Source organism: Sciurus carolinensis, chromosome 4 (genome assembly GCF_902686445.1).
Source record: "Sciurus carolinensis chromosome 4, mSciCar1.2, whole genome shotgun sequence".
Classification (NCBI taxonomy): domain Eukaryota; kingdom Metazoa; phylum Chordata; class Mammalia; order Rodentia; family Sciuridae; genus Sciurus; species Sciurus carolinensis.
In genome coordinates, this window is record NC_062216.1 from 9,872,377 (window position 1) to 9,893,869 (window position 21,493).

Sequence of the window (21,493 nt, forward strand, 5' to 3'; positions counted from 1 at the left end):
GGGCGCGCGGCCCGGCAGCGAGAGCGCGCGCACGCACGGCGCAGGCGCGCCGCGCACGCTCGGCCGGCCTCCCTTCTGGAGTTCGGCGGCGGTGCTGGTCCCGCGCGGGGCGACGTCGGCGACCGTCCTGCACCAGCGTGGTGACCCCCAACTAGGGAAGCGGTCGTCCGAGATGCCCGCGGCCCTCCTTGCGGAGCACGCCTCCCCTGCTGCAGCCGCACCGCGACTCCCCAGCACCCAGCCTGGGAGGCTGTCATTGCAAGAACACCAACCCCTGCTCTGAGCGCCCGGGAGCCGACCTCGGGACCCCGGGACTGGGGGTGGTCCAGAGGCGGATCAGCGGGCACTGAGGGTGGAACAGGGCGCGGGTAGCGGCGGGCACCTGCCGGTTGCAGCCGCCACGCTGACACACGGCGGCAGACAGGAGCAGGGTCCTGGACCGGGAGGCATTTGCATCGTCTTTGCCAAGACCTTATTAAACAGGTGAAGCTTGTGGCTAACCGGTGGTGTGCCCCATCTTTTGCTCTTTAGGAAGTGTCTCCGCTCTTCTTTTCTGCGTAGACGATTTGGGAACTAAAAAGTCTCTAGAGATCATCGACATCGAATCTCGTTTTTTTCAAATGATGAGATAAACGCCCTAAAGGTTGGATGACTAGTCCAAGCCACGCAGAGTCCGCATTCATTCAAAGCCGTGGCCGCTTTTCTTTTTATTATTACCCTTTACCTTTCTCTTCTTCCTTTTCGCCCCCCCTTCGACTTAATCTTAAGGGACATCCTTTTGTTCTGTTGGTAGCCCGCAGGACAAGTAATCTTGATCCTACTTAACACTACTGATCTGTGCACCTAAAAACGGTTCAGAAAACTTTTATAATATATATCTCACAATTGTCCTAAAAGGTGCTCAAATTTTAAGTAAGTAGTGAAGTGTTGAGCCAAGACAGTTTCCCATCAGAAGGTGAGCTGTTTGGGGGACGTAGTTCAGTGGTAGGGGCACTTGTCTAGCATTGGGAGGCCCAGCCGTCCTAACAACAAAACCTCTGTGTAAAAGAGACCTGGAATGACAAAATTTCCATTTTCCTAATAAACACATAATTGTACAGCAACATTTCTTTTTTTAAGGAAATTTTGGTTCTTAGGCTGATTCTAAGCAAGTCAGTGTGTCCTGGGGACCCAGCAGTGCCTGTGCTAAGGGTGAGGTGTTAGGGCGTGGGAAAACCTCTATGCCAGTTTTATGTATTTCCAGGTCCCCTGTGACTGAGGAACCTGTGGAGCTGTGCTCCTAGGTGCATTTTTTAAATTCGATTTACACATTTTCCTGTAAATCTTGTCAGGCATAGGTCACATCACAGCTCACATTGGAAGGTGGGAATGATGTAGAAATGAACACCAATTACCAACATGACTAAACCTCAGAAATTCATATATAACTCATGATGCCTTAAAAAAAAAAAAACAACTAGTGTTCATAAAAGTTGTTTATGAAGGTAAAGATAGACATAATAATGAACAAGAAGGCTACACATCCATGACAGTGAATTTCATGGTAATGACTGTCTCCAGGCAGGCAGGGAGGAGAATGAGACCTGGAAATAAACAAAAGGACTTCTGCATCTGTTAAACACACAAAGCAAAAGTTAACATTTTTAAAAAATCTCCATGGAGATACGAGGTGTTTCTTATGAAAATCTCTAAGGTTTTGTTTTGTTTTTAATGATTGAGTTGTTCTGTGTAAAGGCAATGTTGAAGAATCACAGACATTGAGCTATGTGTGTGTGAACACAGTAGAAATGGTGTGACTCACTCCCCTTTGGGGACAATAGTCAGACAGATGAGCTGCAGGAAGGAGGCCCAGAAGGTGCTGTTGAGAGGAGAGACAAAAGGAACCTTTTGTCAGGGATAAAATATTCAAATCCAACTGGGATAAAGTGAGATGCGCTCTATGTCCCATCTCGATTTCCTTCCATGTTGTAATAGAAAGTCTTTAATTAACACACGGGAACTTCATATAGAGGCTCTGCACTCTTGACATTGTTAAAACTGGTCTCCTTCCAGAGGAACAAGTTTTGAAACCATAAATGTTAACTGGTAATGCATGGTAATTTAGTATTACATCTACATACCAGGAGCCCCCTCACACCCACAAAGGCTTTGTTTATTCATTTACACACAACCTGCTCATGTGGAAACCTCTAGGCTGGAATTCAGACAACCTAGGTTCCAATTTCAGTTTGGCCGATTGCTGATCCTTTGATAACTTGGGTTAAGCAACCACTTGCATGAGCTCCACTTACCTTTTTCTGCTATTTAAATCGGAGACATACACATATTGCCTATTTAAAAACCGTGAAACAAACAAACATAAGGTTTGTACATTCCCTTAAGTACATTATTTTAGGAAACAAAGATAGCCAGAAAAATTGTTATTTTTGTTTGTGTTTGGGGCCAGGGAGATTAATGCTGCCCATAACTGTTTTGCACAGGTCAAAGAAGCTTGCTTCTAAAATTTTAAACTTCATGGAATTCTACAGCTCACAGCTGTTGGGATTATGAGTCTTCCATCAGTTCCTCCACACTGTATTTTCCCGGTTTCCTTATTAGATTTTTATTTTTTATTATTATTATTTTTTTACCCTTATAGTCTCACTCTGGTCCTTGTTACAAGGTGGGTATTCAATAAATTAAATAATTGAATTAAACCGATATTAAGAGTTCCAAATTTAGAGTTATTAAGGCATGCCATCTGCTGGTTCCCTGGTGTATCTGTCACTCAGTCTGAATTTATAATCCAATAAATATAAATTCCTCATAGCGCATTTGCGGGTTTGTGTGTTGGACAATTTCCCCACGTCCTTCCATTTCCTGGGGCAGGTGCTATGTTTCCATTGAACCAGACGCGAATTCGTCTTCCTCCAACCCTGTTTTACCTATTGGCCACTCTTAAAACCTGGCAAAGTGGAGTTTGCATTTCGGAACTCCAGAGTGACCAGAATACCACAACTGGGCATGCTCAGAGGGTGAGGGCTATTGTGGAACACCGCAGCACGCCTTGAACGAAGGTTTCAATGCTGCTTGTTTCCGGATCGCGTGCATTTCCATCCCAGCATTTTATCTGGATGTTGCTGTCGCTCCACCTGCTTGGCGCCCACACTTTTTAATTTTATCTCTGTGCCCAATTTTGGAGCCAGCCCTCCGGGATGTCCCGGCCAATCAAGAGATCACACATTGTTGCCTAAGAGACCCCGGATGCCAGCGACAGGATTTATAGATGGTGATTGGACTGAGGGAAGCTGGGAGGGTGGGGGCTGGAAGGAGTCAAAGAAAAAGCTGACCTAGTGCAACTATGGCAACCCCAGCGCTAGAGGCTTGAAGAGGGAGCCAAGCTGAAGGAGGTGAGAGCAGCGGGCAGTGCATGGAAAAGATGGAGACTGTCTTGGAGAGCCCTTGAGCCTCCCACAGGCCTGGTCAGTGCTCCTTACATTTCCTCTCGCATAACAGCTGTAGTTCAAGTGCCAGGTGCTTCATACTAGTGAAATTAACTACTAATAATTAGATGCCGGTGGAGCACTAGCTCTTGGCAGTGTATTAGGGTTCTTGCTTTGTTTTTAACTCGTTGAGTACAAGGTGAATCCAGATTCCCTATTTCCTGACAGCCTCCTGAGAATATTTGAGATTCCTTTGCCTAATGATGTTACAGTGTAGGTGGATGAATTGTGTGTTAGCAGAGAAACTCAATCCTATTCTTCTCCGTAAACTCCAAATACAAATCTGGGAATCCTGAGTATTACCCCAGAACCCGGTTCATAATGTTCCAAGTTCCACTGTAATTTATTTCCACTAGTTTTAATCCTCAAACCACTCACTGTCGTATTCATTCTTTCCATTGATCTAACAAATATTTGTTGAGTATCTATTATGTACGACTGTGGTTAGGATTCAGGTGAGCAGTGGCAGAGAATCACATAAGTCAAGAAGCACCAGGGTTTTGCCATGTTCTCAGGATGGTTAGATATTCAGCGAGTCTGGACAGAGTGCTTGAAAGGAGGAAGGGATGAGGCTGAAAATCTAAGTTGAGGTGCAAAGTGGACCCAGACTTTTGTATATTCCTGTTGGTGAGCCCATGAAGGTTTTTGAATTGAGAAGTGACATGATGAACTGATATTTAAAGCATACTTCTGTAACAGTAGATCTTGAGCTCCATTAAGGCAGAAACTCTTATGGTTGTAAGCCTAGTACAGACCTCCTAAGTCCTTAGTGAAACTGTCGAATAATGGCCATGGTGTGCAAATGGCTGAGGAGATCAGATTGGAGGTGGGTGGCCACTGGGCACCCACCTTGGCTGTTGATCACGGGACTGGAACCATACATAGGCAATGAGGCCCCTAGGCCCTCTTTCTGCATTATCCCAAGAAACATTAAAGATAAATTTCCATTATAAAGAGGTCATGAAATCAGCCACAGTAAGACTTCTCTGAGAAAGGAGGAGTGGCAACTTCCTCTGACTTCCTGATAGCAGGGCAATTGTTTTTGCATATGTTATGTAAAAGCTTCTGTCTTTTTAATAGTAGCCAGTGATATATACTATGAAATGGATGCCTACAAATATGCACACTGCCCGTGTTCTGGAATGGCAGGAAAAGGGAAAAATTGGAAAAGTATATAATGAAAGATGAGGCAGGAACATTCCCCAACCACCACTCCAGCACATTTCTGCAGGATGTCGTCTCCATGGGACTCTTCCTCTGGCCAGACCCGCCTCCTAAAAACACATTCGCCTCAAGCTACTTTGAAGAAAGCCTGGTCCAGGTGATTTCCAGCTTCTAAGAACCAGGAGAAAGAAAACAACCAGTGCAGACCTTTGGGGCATCACTGAGAAAAGCTGCTTTGTCCTAATGTAGAACTGGTGTCCAGCATAAGTCAGATTGTTTCCCACATAAACTGGGAGTAGAGGGAGTTTCTCAGTTTAGAGCCGGGGTTTTTAACCCGGGCTAAGCAAAAGTTTAGGTTCATGGGTATCTTTCTAAGGAGAGGATTCCTAGCTCTCGTCACAGTCTCAAAGAGCTTTATGACTCTCAAAGAAGAATTCAAAATAACTGCTTTAAAAAGAAGAAAGGTAGAACATAAATAACCATAGCAAAAAGAATATGTAATTTTTAGCTGGGCAGACCTAGACTCAGTGGCCATGCTTTTACCTATAATTTTCCTGCTCACATGTATTTTTATTGCTGACTGATGATTAATAATACTGAAATGGAGTAACTTCATATGCCTTTTGTAGCTTAGCTGAAAACATAGTGACTCAGATAATGAGCCAGTAGGGGCTGAGAGAACCCTAGAGAACCCACCTCTGAGGACATACACACACACAAAAGAGGCAGACAGACAGTGGACAACTGAAACCTGCATATTTCCCCAAATAAACTCAAATCTGTCCACCTCCTAAAATGTATATGCATCTCCCCAAAATTTGTTTGCTTCAGACTGGAACTCTTGTAACTTGTATGTCAGAAAGTTAAGAGGGAGGAGGAGAGTTACTATCACAGGGACAAGAATGAAGTGTTTTCTTTTGTATTCTGATTCTAAATTTAAATAGCTCTTTTTCTGGCCAATAAGGAAAGAGTCTTCATCTCCCCCCTCCCCCCACCCTGTGATCCAATGAAGGCGGACTTAGACTGACCTGGGTATGAAACCCAGCTGCAGCACTTGCTGTCGGTGTCACCTTGGGCAGGGTGCGTGACTTCACCTGTGGAATGAGCTAAAACCTACCACTTTACCAACTCATGAACTTGCCCTTAGCATACGTGTGAAGTGCTTCACACATAAGATGCTCCCAGCGAGTGTGCTTCCCGTCCATTACTCTGCCAACATACCAAAAAATGATATGGCCCTAGTATTTTTAGTATTCTGAGGGTTATACGTTTCATTTTTTTCTGACAGGTGTAGGCTTCCTTTTGGAAGAATAGCCAGTTACTGCATGATGGCATTTGCACCTCCAAAGAACATAGATGTTCCCAAAATGCAGACCAAGATGAGTACCTGGACACCCCTCAACCATCAGCTTTTGAATGACCAGGTAAGTGGCCAGAGTAACTTCATCAGTTGAATCCAAAAAATGGAAAAAAATGGTAGTAAAACTTTGGTTACCATAATATAAACAGGGACTGGGCACAATGGTTCACACCTGTAATCCTGTAATCCCAGCTATTCAGGAGGAGGATCACAAGTTCAAGGCCAGCCTCAGCAACTTGGCAAGACCCTGTCTCAAAATGAAAAATACGAAGAGCTGGGGATGTAGCTCAGTGGTAAAGTGCCCTTAGGTTCAATCCCAAGGCAAGCACTCTACCAACTGAGCTATATCCCCAGCCCCCCAGCACCAATATATATAATTCATATAGACCATGTATTGTATAGAATATATATTTATAGGTATATATGTATAATATGGATACATGTAAATGTATTTATGTATGTATTATATATATTAGATATATGTAGATAATACATATAAATGTATGTATTATATATATTAGATATATGTAGATAATATATATGTATAAATAGGAATTATTTAGGATTGTGTGACGGATGAAGTAAAGACAAAACAAAGGATCTACTTTAAAAAATTTATTGAGGGCTGGGGCTGTAGCTCAGTGGTAGAGCACTTGCCTAGCATGTGTGAGGCACTGGGTTTGAGCCTTAGCACTGCATAAAAATAAACAAATAAAATTAAGGCATTCTGTACACCTACAACTACAAAAACTTTTTTTTTAATTTATTGGAGCTTTGCTATGTGGGCAGAGCTGCATAGAGTGCCTCGCTTAAGAAGGCAATGGCTTCGATTTGTTCTTTCTTGCAAGGTCACTTCTGCTCTCTCTCGTCTCAGTTGCCTTTTGACTTCCATCACTGGTCTTCCTCTAGAACTACCAGAACAGGGCAGTGGGGGGGTGATCTTCAAGGAGTTCCTCAAAACAGGTTCACATGAAATGTACCAAATGCATAAAATGAATACATTTCAATCTATTGCTCATACTATTCCAGTTCTCCTAAGAAGGTTATTTCCCACATACATTCTGTGAAGTAAATGCACCAAACCCAGCATTGTTGCTGGTGGCTGGGGTGGGAGATTGGCCAGCCTCTGGGGATTTCCATTCCTGCTTTAGTGAGGACCAAAAGTTACCAATACATCTGTGAGCTCTTATTAGCAGTCACTATTCATGAGGACCACATGAGACAGTAGAATGAATTGGATATAACTTTCCTATGTTCATATATGAATACGTGACCATGAAGCTCCACATCATATATAACCACAAGAATGGGGATCCTAATTAGAATAAGTTACACTCCATATATGTATAATATATCAAAATACACTCTACTGTCATGTATATCTAAAAAGAAAAAATTTTAAAATAAAAGATAATAGGGAGAATATTAGAGAGGAGAGGGGATTGGGGAATGGGGGTGGATAAAGGAGAGTAATAGGAGGCTGGATATGATCAAAGTATGTTACATGCTGTAAGATACGCCACAAGAAAACCCATTATTCTGTATAATTAAAATGCACTAATAAAAATGAAAAATAAATAAGAACCACATCTAGTTGGCAGTAAAATACAATCAACTTATAAAACAGACCTCATTGTCTTGCTCCTACATACAGTTCTCCTGAATACCACATTATACCAAGTTATTCAGGTCAGAAATCTGCCTTCTCCCTATAGGGTCTGGGAGTTGATTTCCCCCCAATTTATAAGCTGAGAAATTAGCGTGTTACTTATGAAGCAGAAGACATTGCTGTTTCACAGTAGAAGATACAGGTTCCTGGGCAGAGACAGAACTGTGCCCACATGCTCAGGATGAGCAGGCTGGCTCTTTTGGTCAGCCTTGTCCCACAGAGGTGATGCAGAGGGCCTGGATACATAACGAGAATGCAGTGGGGAGTGTGGCAGCTGAGGAACAGTGAGCAGGGAATCCACTGCTTTGCAGTAAGCAGTAAGCAAGCCTGCTCATCCCGCGGTTGCCTTCCTGCAGTCCAGCCTGGGTGATGCATGTGCTCAGGGCCTGGTATTCTCGGCATGGAGAGACACTCAGGAGCATGAGAGGGGTATCTCCCAACGTGCCCTTGCCTCCACCTGCCTCCACCTGCCCCCACATCCAGTTTGTCTTCAAGTCCCACACTTCCCATTCAGGCCCTTTTCTCCATCTGCCTGTGCACCTCCAGCTCCCCATTCTCGGAGTGCACACTGGCCATACTGCAGTAATCCCCTAGCTGGTTTCACTACCTCTGTTCCTACCTGTCCTCTATTGGGGTCCCAGGACGACCTTCCTAGAATACCAGTCATATTATGTGAAACTGAAAATTGGCCGCCCTCAAAAGGGCGGATTCCTCAGCCCTAACGATCAGGCTGAAGTTCTCCTCCTGTGTATCTCCAGTGCCTGGGAGGGGGCCTGAGCACAACAGATGGAGCCTTCCTGGTCCCCTTTCATTGACTCTCCTCTTCTGGTCCTGTCCTCTTCTTCCTTAGCCCAGCGTCAGCCCTTTGCCTCTCTAACCCTAACAGATGTGCTAATTCCTCCAGCAAAGCCGCCTCTGACACGAAATACCAGCAATTTCTAAGAGACAGAAGAGCTGGAGCAGGGATGGGAATAGTGAGAAATAAAACGAAGAGAACCTGAAAAGGAAAAGGATAAGGAAATGGCGGGGGTGGGGGGGCGGATATAAAAAGGAGGGAGCCAGGAGAATCCGAAGGAAAGGCAGAGATAGAAGGATCGATCCAGCTTTTATCTATAGCCATGAACACCAAACAAGAAAGTCGAAAATCTTTTTCTTTCAGTGCAACCATTTTTTACCGAGCACCTGTTTGTCACGCTCTTAGTGCTCCGACAGTTTATATAACAGCTTATCTGCTTTTCCCCCCAAACTTAAGTGTTTAATTTTGAAATCTGTTTCCCCATAGAATTGTGAAGGTTTTACTCACGTGTGAAAAAGTGACTAGAATTGAAATACAGATTTATTGGATGCCCTGATTTCCAGAAATTTTCCTTGAAATATCAAGAGTCTTGATCAATTTAGGGGCCACGGAGAAGAAATTGATTTCATAGCCAAAAAATACCTGAGTGGGGCTGAAGTGTTGCTCAGTGGTAGAGTGTTTGCCTAGCACGTGTGAGGCACTGGGTTCAATCCTAAGCACCACAAACAAAAACAAATAAAAGTATTGTGTCAATCTACAACTAAAAAAAAAAAAAAAAAAAAAACCACCTGAGTGCTGTTTTGCAGGTTGGGTAACTAAAGATACGATTTTTTGGTTTGTTTTTGTGTTTTTCTGGTGGCTCTAGGGATTGAATCCAGGGCCTAAAGCCTGCTAGGCAAGCGTGCTTCTATCACCGAACTACACTCCCACCCCAAAAAGCAGTTCCTGAGATGAGCATGTAAAGATCCCCTGCAGGAAAGGAGAAGGGAGGGAGAGAAGGATGTGGGTTTGGGGCAGAGGAAGAAGGTAGTCCAGAATGCACTCTCCACAAGGCCTCCACTGACCCATGGTATACCCCAAAGCCGCCTGGTCCCCAAGAGTGATCTTACAATCCAGCAAGGGGGTCAGCCCTTCACTCTTCCAAGCTTCCATGCTAGCTGCTCTCTGCTCTCAAGAAGGTCTGACCTGGGCTGGGAGCTCTCTCAAGCTCATGGCTGTCAATCAGCAACCTCCCACCACGTGTGGGAATAAATCCTTCAGTCCCGGGTAGAATCACTACATCACAGCAAGTCTTATATTATCTTATCTTGGTTTGTTAATGGATTTCGTCACATTTACTGATAATTTCTAGAGAAAATATTTATTTTATTGTTCAGAACTCCCATATTCAAAAAAATCATATTCTGGTTTAATTAGGTTCTAGTGTTGAGTAAAATTATTCTTTTAAAAATTGTTGTATAAGTCAGGTGCTGTGGCCCATGCCTGTAATCCCAGTGGCTCGGGAGGCTGAGGCAGGAGGATCGAGAATTCAAAGTCAGCCTCAGCAAAGACAAGGCACTAAGCAACTCAGTGAGACCCTGCCTCTAAAAATAAACACACACACACACACGCGCACACACACACACACACACACACACACACACACAAAATAGGGCTGGGGATGTGGCTTAGTGGTCGAGTGCCCCTGAGTTCAATACCCAGTACCAAAAAAAAAAAAAAAGAAAGAAAGAAAAAGAAAAATTTGTTGTACATGCTGAATACAGTAGCACATGCCTGTAAATTCCAGAGACTCAGGAACCTGAGGCAGGAGGATCACAAGTTTGAGGCCAGCCTCTTCAACTTAGCAAGACCCTCACCAACTTAGCAAGACCTTGCCTCAAAATAAAAAATAAAAAGTGCTGGGGATATAACTGAGTGGTAAAGCGCCCCTGGGTTCAGTCCCCAGAACCAAAACCAAAAAAACCAACTTTGCATGTGTGTACACACACACATGTACATCAAAGTACATAGACACACACATAGAATTTGTATATGATTATACAAAACTATTGATACTGCTTTCCCCCAAAAAGTTAGAAGGGGTTCATGGCTAGAGGGAGTCTGTTAAAAGAGACAGATTTCACTCTTTTTCTTTTTTAGGGATGGGTAGGGGTACCTGGTCTTGAACTCAGAGGCACTTGACCACTGAGCCACACCCCCAGCCCTATTTTGTAATTTATTTAGAGACACGGTCTCGCTGAGTTGCTTAGTGCCTCGCTTTTGCTGAGGCTGGCTATGAACTCTCGATCCTCCTGCCTCAGCCTCCAGAGCTGCTGGGATTACAGGCATATGTCACCATACTGGGCTTCATTTTTTTTACTTTATGGTGCACTAATGTTTCAAATTTTAATTTTAAAATGAATATAAATAAAAACAAAGAAAGATCAATAGCTCTAGGAATTGAAAATGTGGTTCCACATCAGCTGTCCCAATAATTTCCTACATGCCTTGAGTGAGTCACTACCATTCCTGAGCTTTATCTCCTTTGTAAAATGAATGGGTTAGGTCAGGTGACCTCCAAGGTCCCTTTCATATCTAACATTCCGACTGTGTAAAAGGAATTAAAAATAGATGCTCAAGGACACAGTGGCCAGAAGGCAGCCACACAATAATTTCAAGGGGTTTCCTACACTTCAAAACCAGGGCATTGCCACTAAAGATGAATGCAACCGTGAGGTCCAACTTAGTTTTTGTTCAAGTTTTGTCTTCTATTCTGTGGTATAATGTGAAGTACATAACTATCTCAGACTGAAATAAGAGTCACAGGATTTTAACTTCATAGCGGGCTTTAAGCAGAGAGACTGAATTCAAATTTAGATGCCTTAAAAAAAAAGCATCAGGATAGGCAGATGCAATGGATTACAAAGTAATGCAAGCTTCGAGAACTTTAAGTGGAGGAATTTTTTTTTTAATTATCTTTTTTATTTTACGTGGTGCTGAGCATCGAACCCAGGGACTCACACATGCCAGACAAGTGCTCTACCACTGAGCCACAATCCCAGCCCGGAGGAATGTTTTTAAAGTTTGGACCTTTTTGCGTCATTAAAAATGATCTTTACTACTGACAAAAAAGTAACTGTGGACAGAGACAAATGGGATGATTTGACTGACCCCAGCAATCTTTTCACTCTGTACACCTTAAATATATACAATTGAAAGAAAGAAAAGCAAGTGAATCCACTTTTATTTCTTTATCCGCATTTCTTTTTTTTTAAATCCACGTTTCTTTTAGAGACGATTCACACGTGTAGTACAATACAACATGTTAAAACGATGTTCTGAGAAAAAGCACCTATGTTGCCTTCAATCAGCCATAATTTAGGAACCCCGAAATATCTCCCTCCTACGCTATAATGATGTCACATGGTGAAATATGTAATTGCAATGTCAACAGACTAAAATAACAACCGTGGGATTTTTGACTTAACAGCAGGCTCCGGGTAAACTGTGATATAAACAGACTGCAGCATTCTGCAAGGAAGGAAGATCCGTTTTAATATTTCCATTTTGCATAGACATTTTGTCTTCCAGCTCTTTAAAATGAAGAACCTGATTACGAATCTTTGGAATGAGGATTTGCTCCAAACCAGGGAACCCAAGATTATAAGCCCAACCAAGGACCTGACAATGAAACATTTAGCTCCAAATCATATTCCTTGTCAAAGGTAGCCTCGGAACCCGATTTGAGGTCTCCCACCTTCCAGTCTGGTGGTTCTCCTTTACCCCTTGGCTCCCATCAGTTTCCACTTGGGCGCAGACGCCTGAACGGCGGGGTTTGCCTGGACCCTGCTTATGCAGTACCTTTGCTTTAGCAGCATAACACTTCTGCTCCCACCTCATTCCCTTCCTGCTGCATTTAAAAAAAAAGATATTTTTTAGTTGTAGATGGACACAATACCTTTGTTAATTTATTTTTATGTGGTGCTGAGGATGGAGCCCAGTGCCTCACGTGTGCTAGACAAGCCCTCTGCCACTGAGCCATGACTCTGACAACCCCTAATGCAATTTTTTTTTTTTTTTTTTTGGTGGTGCTGGGGATTGAACCCAGGGCCTTTTTCATGCTAGGCAAGCACTCTACTAATTGAGCTATATCCCCAGCCCCCTGAAGCATTTTTGTAAGCTATTCTGCCCCTTCAAGTGAGTGTCCTCTGGTTCCCATGAGCCACACCATCAGTGGACACTATGATGGTGTGTCCCAACCTCCTTTTCAAAACTCAGTTGTGGCTCAGGACATAGGCTTCTTCCCATTGTCAGACACAAGTTCATTAGGAATTAGGGCTGGAAGTCAGGGAGGGGAAGACCCAAGTTCTAGTGAGGGACCAAGTGTAGCGGGGAGTTGAACAGAGAGTTTAGAACCAGTGTTTTTTTTTTTTTTTTCCTTCAATTTTTAGTTGTCAGTGGACCTTTATTTTATTTATTATTTATGTGCGGTGCTGAGAATAGAATCCAGTGCCTCACACATGCTAGGCAAGTGCTCTACCACTGAGCCACAACCCCAGCCCCAGAGCCAGTGATTTTTGAAACATCTATAAATGTACCCTCTTTGACCTTTAGCTTGTCCTCTCTAAAATAAGGAAATTAGGGCTAGGGATATAGCTCAGTTGGTAGAGTGCTTGCCTCGCAAGCACAAGGCCCTGGGTTCAATCCCCAGCACTGCAAAAATAAATAAATAAATAAGTAAAATAAAATAAAATATGGAAATTGAACAAAAAAACCTGTAGGACTTCTTTTAGCTCTGACATGCCATGACTTCTGAGGCTCCATTTGGCTAGTAGAGGGCCTGCCATGGAAGCTGCACCTGCTGGCTGGGTGGAGCATGCAGGAGAAAGGCGTACTGGTGAGTTGGGGGAGGTGAAACTAACAGACCACAGAGAGCAAGTTCAAGTGCTGAGAAGCCCAGCCCAGCATGCACTGTGAGACTAGCTGCTGCGGGAGGGAGCTCTTTGGCATCTGGATGCCGACCACACTGGTGGCTTGGTTTGGGCGACAGGTGACTAATCTGGAAGAGTTCAGTTGTACTGGAATCCAGATTTTTAACATCTCCTGTGTTCCACAACTTCTCTTCTGTTTTTATCTAGAAATTCTGAATTTGTCTATTGCCATTATTTGAGGGTCCTAGTAGCCCCCAGTGGCAGTTGCTTGTAGGGAGGGATAGATTTTTTTCTTCTTCTCTAGGAAGCAGTTATTTCAGTTCCTGTTTTGTGTGCCCCTGGCAACCAGAGTTTGAGAGTCTGAAAAAGAAAGGAAAGCATTATGGAGTCATAAAACCAGCTCCTCGTCCTCCTCCATTAAAAGGGAAGAAATAGGTCTGAGCTGCCTCTCCAAGCAGGGACATTCTTACAGTGCTGGAATTTAGGTGCCAAAGAGAAGGGAAAACATCCATCCCGATTCTGAAAGCTGACAGAGGGTGTCTGTGTTGGAGCAGGAGAGACATTCACATATGTTCATTACTGTCTCTCTCTTCTCCCCTCAAACCCCTCCTCTGCCAGACATACCCACAGTAGTCTTCCCTTCCTCACTTGCTCAGATCCACATATGCACCGATGCTCAGAACAACACCTAGACGCCAACATATAAATACAGTCCCACTGTACTGCCACATCCATAAGGATAGTCAACCTCATAACCACATGCATTCAGTTAACAAACATGGCTGCTTGTCACACGCCAGGGACAGCACTCCACGCTGGAGACAGCAACGTGGAGAAGCCTTGGGTTCCATCCAACACAGTATGCAAAGATAAACCTCTAAGCTGAACGCTCAGCCACAAGCCCAGAGGTACACATAAATTACTAACCCTACAAACATATTAAGTACAGGGACCTCCCCCCTTTTTTAGTTGGATATGGGCACAATACCTTTATTTATTTTTATGTGGTGCTGAGGATCGAACCCAGTGCCTCACACATGCTAGGCAAGCACTCTACAACTAAACTACAGCCTCAGACCAGGGACAACCATTTATATGTGTAAACACTGAAATATAAAATCAGAGTTGGGGCTGGGGTTGTGGCTCAGTGGTAGAGCGCTTGCCTCACATGCCTGAGGTCATGGGTTCGATCCTCAGCACCACATATAAATGAAGGTATTGTGTCCACCTACAACTAAAAATATATATATATATTAAAAAAAATCAGAGCTGCTCATTCATAAATTTTATAAATTCTCATACCATTCATGTTCAAACATTTTGGAGGGGAAGCACCATTTTTCCAGTTTTTTCTTTGGTAATCTTTTCATCTCCTTTCAAATACTACAATTGATTTTATAATTCCATTTTTTTCTTTTTTCTTTTAAAGAACAACCATTTCTTTTTATGAATTATTTCACATGGAGAAACTGAAAAGAGAAAGAGACGTTGCCTATGTTAAAAATAAGTAAATTACCCTTCCGGGAATGAAACCTGACTCTTCATACTGAGTTGACACAGTGAATACTTATTTAGTGATCCTTTAATGATGCTGTTCTTGTATTTGGAACCCTGATATATGAGTTACCCAATTTTCTTTTACTTATTGCAGGTATTTGAAGAAAGAAGAGCTCTGCTTGGAAAATGGGTAAGCATTTAAAATATGGCTATTTCTGCATTATGTTATATCATCTGCTGTAGTCTGTTCAGGCTGCTATAATAAAAACCATAGACTGAGTGGCTTGTAAACAACAGACGTTGATTTTTTTCATAGTTCTGGGGCTGGAAGTCCAAGATCATGGTGCTGGCAGATTCAGCGTCTGGTGAGCCTTCTCCAAGGCCAGCCATCTTGCTGTGTCCTGCTGTGGCAGAAAAGGGAGAGATCCCCCTGGGGTCTCCTTTATTAAAGCACTGATTCTGCTTATAAGGATACCCTTATCACCTGATCACCCCACGGCCCCGCCTCCTAATCCCATCACACTGGAGGTTAGGATGTCAATATATGAATTTGGAGGACACAAATATTCAGTCTATGGCATTATCATAGAGCTGTAATAAGGACTTAATAAGGCAGTGTGCATGCTCATTTCCTGAGAAGCAGGACTGGTGCTTTCTATATGCACAATTAGGGTTCAGTTAGGAAAACAGAAATCATGTCATTTTAACAGACAGAATTTAAAAAAAATTTTTTTTTTTTAGTTGTCAGTGGACCTTTATTTTATTTATAGGTGGTGCTGAGAATTGAACCCAGTGCCTCACACATGCTAGGCAAGTGCTCCACCAGACAGAATTTAATGAGAGGATTGATTAAACAAATATTAGAAAATGGAAAACTCCATAAGGGAGTACCGTTTCCATGGTGATAAAGCTGGGGTTCTACTACTGGTACCCCAGGGTTTCAGAGGGAGGACCTCCACCCCCATAGGGTCCCCAAATTCTAAGGACTGGAGTAGCTGACATCACAGCCAGATGCTTCTGCGTATATGAGGGAGCAAGACACTCTGGATAAAGCTGGACCCTGGAATCAACTATTGCCATCAGAGTGAAGAGTCAGGATGATCCTCAGAGGAACAGCAAGCAAACAGAAAGGAGTATGTCTCCCCTCCTCAGGTCCCTCCAGTGCCTCCTCACAGGCAGTATTTAGTAGGCAGCCAACTGTCAAGAAATATGGCTTCAGGGGCTGGGGAGATAGTTCAGTCGGTAGAGTGTTTGCCTTGCAAGCACAAGGCCCTGGGTTCAATCCCCAGCACCTCCCCCCCAAAAAAAAAAAAAGAAAAAAAAAAGAAATATGGCTTCAGAGCCCCAGCCTCCTATCCTCACAAAGGAGAATATAGACTCTGGGGTTTGGATCCGAGAGGCAGATGGCACCTTAGCAACCATCACAGATCATTGAGCACTCAGCATCCTCCTATAGCCTCTTATCTGTACTGAAACTGCCACAGGAGAACACTAACAACTTTGTGCTTTTGCCTAACAAGGTACAAATATCCTTCAGCACAAATGAGAACCTTCTTGTCTGTTACTCATATAGAGAGACGGAGAGTTCAATGGTCATAGTCCATCCCTGAGTGATAGTCAGAGGATCCATATCTGGGCAATGTGTGTTACTTGTCAAATTCCTCTACAGTCCCTCCCAAATATTCTCTGCTACCCAGGAGAATTGAAAACATGTCATACAAAAACTCGCACAAAAATATCTATAGCAGCAGTATTCAATATGGTCAAGGTGTAAGTGGTCCCTATGTCCATCAACAGATGAATAAATAGGTGAAATATGTTGTATCCATATGATGGAATATTTATTCAGCCATAAAAAGGAAGGAAATTCTGACACATACCACAACATGGATGGACTTTGAAGACATTGTGCTAAGTGAAATGAGCCAGTCACAAGAACAAATAAAATATGATCCCACTTGTGTGAGGAATTTCCCTAGAACAGGTAAATTCACAGAAACAGAAAGTAGAGTAGAGGTCAGCAGAGAATGGGGAGTCAGTGTTTAAGGGGCACAGAGTTTGAGGTGATGAAAAGGTTCTGAAGAGCGTGATGGCGACAGTTGCACAACAGTGAACCCGATCCCACTGAACTGTGCTCTTGTAAGTGGTTAGATTGATAAATCTTAGGTTTATTTTACCAAAATAAAAAGTCAGAGTTATTAACAAAAGGAATGAAGTACTGATCCACATGGCAACACTGATGGACTTGAAAACATTATAGTAAGTGAAAGACACAGAGACAACCTATTACATGATTCCATTTACATGAAATGTCCAGAATAGGCAAATACACAGAGACAGGAAAAGGAGATTTACAATTTCCAAGGAATAGGGGAAGAAGGAAGTGGGAAGTGACTATAATGGGTCCGGGGTTTCTTTTTGGAGAATAAAAAATGGTCTGAGATTTGATAGTAGTGATGTTTGCGTGACCTTGTGAATGTACTAAAAACTCAGTTAGTTGTACACTTTAAAATACTGAATTTTGGGCTGGGGAGATAGCTCAGTTGGTAGAGTGCCTGCCTTGCAAGCACAAGGCCCTGGGTTCAATCCCCAGCACTGCAAAAAAAAAAAAAAAAAAAAAAAAAAAAAAAAAGTAAAATACTGAGTTTTATGGCACGGGATTTATACTCATATTTTAAAAAGACCAAGACTCCTAAAAAAGTTTGGATTTCTTTACAAGATACATGATGATCTTGAACTATTCCCCCTCTAAAGCATCCAGTCCAAGCCCCTCACCCCATCCCCCAGTCGAGGGAGCACCTCTGCCCTGGCTTATGATGGGCACAAGATGCCTCTCCTGCCTCTCCTTCAGTTACTGAGGTTCATTTTGCTAAAAACTAATGGAAACTACTAGTTCTGGATCTTTTCTCTGTTCTGGAAGCTCCAGTCTAAGGGTATTTATTAACTTACTTTAAAAAAATCATATACATAAAATGATCCTCTGTAAGGATTCACATGAAAAGGGGTAATATCAGTTTCCCTCAGGGAGACTTTTGTATCTGGGACAAGATGGAAATGACTTTTTTCATAGCATTTTATACTTTATGGTTTTTTTTTTTTTTTCAGTACTGGAGATTGAATCCAGGGGAACTCTGTCACCAAGACCCCCAGCTCTTTTATTTTAAGACAGGATTTTGCTAAATTGCTCAGGCTAACTTTGAACTCAAAATCCTCCTGCCTCAGTCTCTCAAAGCTGGGATTACAGGAGTCTACCACCATACCCCACCCGTATTTTCTGATCACAAAATAATAATTTAAAAAACCTTCTCAAAATAATATTAAGGGGCTGGGGTTGTGGCTCAGTGGTAGAGCACTTGCTTAGCACGTGTGAGGCACTGGATTCCATCCTCAGCATCACATAAAAATAAATAAAATAAAAGTATTGTGTGCATCTCTAACTAAAAAAATTCTGAAAAATAATAATAATATTAAAATTTCACCACAGCAAATCTCTGCATCATATACGATCACAAGACTGAGATCCTAATTAGAATAAGGTGTACTCTGTGTTTGTATAAATATGCCAAAATATACTCTGTCATGTATACCTACAAAGAACAAATAAAGTTATCAGCAAAAAAAAAAAAAAAAAAATTACCTTAAACTTGTACTTAAACTTAGGAAATGAAAACATTTCAAAATCTAAAAACCTAGTTGAGTTTTTCCATTCTGTTTGTTTTTAAATTAATTTTACATTTATTTCCAACAACTTATAATGAGACTTATTTGTAATGACCTAGTTTGGCACTGTCATTCTGAATTGATATAATCAGGGCTAATGTTCAGCCAAAACTCATTGGTATGGCTGACCAACTTCTGTGTATTTTGATTGATTGGTGACATTGCCAATTGTTAAATATTTTTAATAATCATTCTGGATAAACTCTAGGTCTTCAAACATCTTTTTTTTATTTTTGGTACCAGGGATTGAACCCAGGGGCACTTAACCAATTAGCCACATCCCCAGCCCCTTTGTATTTTATTTAGAGACAGGGTCTCCCTGAATTGCTTAGGGCTTTGCTGAATTGCTTAGGGCCTCGTTAAATTACTGAGGCTGACTTTGAACTCAGATCCTCCTGCCTCAGCCTCCCAAGATGCTTGGATTACAGGTGTGAGCCACGAGGGATGATTTCTGTCCTCTTTCTCATTGTACATCCCTGCGTACTTACCAGGCATTTAGTAAGTATTTTCTGAATGAATAGATTATACTTACTTATTTTTTTCTTTTGTCCTACAACAATCTTATTCCTTAAACACACTAAATCGTTGTCAGATAGGTACTCTCACAAAAACCTAATTGTAAGAGAAAGAATAAATAGGATACCAAGGTTTTAATTTAGTATTACTTGGGGTTTTCATTGTAGGGATCAAGTTTTGATTTTAAAACAATCTAGCACTAGAAGTAAAGTCATTTTAAAAGATCTGTGCAGAGATAAGACATAATATGAATCTTATTTGATGATAGACGATCCAAAAATATTGTGTATTTGGATATCAACTTTCACTTCTGTTCTTGCGTGCACATGGGTCTGTCTGATGTTTTGTACAGCAGCAAACAAAGAGAAACTAAAAAGAGCTCTGCATTACTGTGCCACGCTGCTACTTAATCCCTCATCTTTCAAATCCTCTGCCCTTCATTCCCAGTTAGAAAAGGAAATTGCCTCTCAAATCTGCTGAAAATGCCAACATGGAAGGATTTGCATTTAAATGCCTCTCAAAGTTTCTCTCATCTTCTGATATGTTGTTGACACAAGTAAAGGCAATGTAAAAAATTAAGAAAGTGAATGTATATTTTGTATACCTTTTTTCATTTTGTCTTTTTTTTTTTTCCCCCTGCTGGGGATGAACCCAGGTCCACACTCTACTACTGAGCCTACTGAGCTATGCTATATCCTAATAAAGTGGATGACATCACTGCATCATTTTTTAAAAATATTTTTTAGTTGTCAATGAATCTTTTATTTTTTTTTTATTGATATGCGGTGCTGAGGATAGAACCCAGGGCCTCGCACATGCCATGCAAGTGCTGTACCACTGAGCCACCACCCCAGCCCCCACTACATCATTTTTAACTTGCTGGAAGCAACGATAATCAGAGTTAAAATTAACAAAGACACAGAGAACACTGTTTTGCAAATTGCCTGATAGATATAGGTATAGTGCCAGAAATGTAGGTTAGTGTTAGAGCACTTGCCTGGCATGCAGGAGGCCCTGAGTTTGATCCTCAGCACCAGGAAAGAAGAAAAAGAGGAAGAGAAAGATGAAAAGATATAGGATTAACACCTAGGACATATAAGGAGTCCCTGCAAATCAATTTTTTAACCATCCATAAGCAAAATAAATAAATACTCCTACGGAATCAGAACAAGAAATAAATAAAATAACTAAGTAGCCAATAAACACTAAAACTATATGCTCTGTTTTGCTGAAATCAGAGAAATGCAAACTAAAACAATGAAATTCCAAATCCTCTCTCCCTTGCTTATGTGGCAAAACTTGAAGAGAGGGTTAATATCCAGTTTAAATAAGGAATCACTGGGGAACAGGAGGATACTCTCAAATACAATTCAAGGTAAAGCAAAATGGTAAAGACTATTATTTATTTTTGGTGAAGGCTTTTAAAGACAGTTTGAAAGGATCTACTAAATTTTGAATACATGTACCCTTTAAACCTGTAATTCCACTTTCATTTATCTGTAATAGAAAAATATTCATGTGGGACCTGAAGAACATGTACCGGAATATTGGACCTTTATTTTTCTTCTTTTTTTTTTTGGTATCATAAACAACCGAAATGGTATCAGTGGTAGAGTGCTTGCCCAAGACCATGGGTTCAATCCCTAGTACCTTAAAGGAAAAAAAAAAAAAAAATATATATATATATATATATATCAGTAGTAAATTGAGGACTGGGTTGTGGGTTAGTGGAAGAGCACTTGCCTAATATGCATGAAGTCCTGAGTTTGATCCCCAGCTTTGCAAAAAAAGGGAAAAAAAAAAAAAAAGATTAAACTAAAGAAAAATAAGTGAATCAAGTAAATAGATCATGGCATATCTGAGATAGGGATTTAGGATACAGAGACACTGAATCTTACAGGAAATGCCCACAAGCCCCTGATATGCACAAAACACAGTTGTCAATCTTGAGCTTGAGTGACATGCCCTTGGCCCATGCCCTTGTCAAAAAAGGAAAATGTGCCAACCAAGGAAAACTGACTGGAAATCCCGTGACTCCACCCTGCCTCCACCTCTGTTCAGCCCTCTGTAAACGGTTACACACCACACTGTCGGGTTGCCCTCTCTCCCTCTGGAAAGGACCCTCGCTCTCCCTTGAGCAGTCTTTTGAAATTGCCCGCTCCTCCCTTAAATGTGTATATACTTTCCTAAATAAACCTCTGTCTATGCCTTTGACTGGTGTGTGCTGAAATTCTTTTCCATCACTTATGCCAAGAATCCTGCTGGTCCTGAGTCAAGTTCCTCTTCTCTCTGGGAACTCCTGGGACCCTTTTCAGGAGACATCTCTTCTCCTGCAACATATCTACCCTACTGGGAATGAATGAGAAAACAGTGTGCTCT

General features: G+C 42.0%; 1 protein-coding gene across 4 annotated transcripts in view; it reads left to right on the forward strand.

The window, feature by feature from the left end:
• Positions 1-3,271: 3,271 nt before the first annotated feature.
• The window catches only part of Fbxo16 (F-box protein 16), a 52,026-nt gene continuing 33,804 nt past the window's right edge, over positions 3,272-21,493 (forward strand). For 3 of the 4 annotated variants that reach the window (XM_047550344.1, XM_047550347.1, XM_047550346.1), the window contains exons 1-3: positions 3,329-3,461; positions 5,935-6,070; positions 15,033-15,068. In XM_047550344.1, the coding sequence (XP_047406300.1) occupies positions 5,972-6,070; positions 15,033-15,068 (135 nt within the window). In that variant the 5' untranslated portion in view covers positions 3,329-3,461; positions 5,935-5,971. Of the gene's footprint in view, positions 3,462-5,934; positions 6,071-15,032; positions 15,069-21,493 lie in introns of all 4 variants that reach the window. The other variant, XM_047550345.1, reaches the window with a different exon arrangement.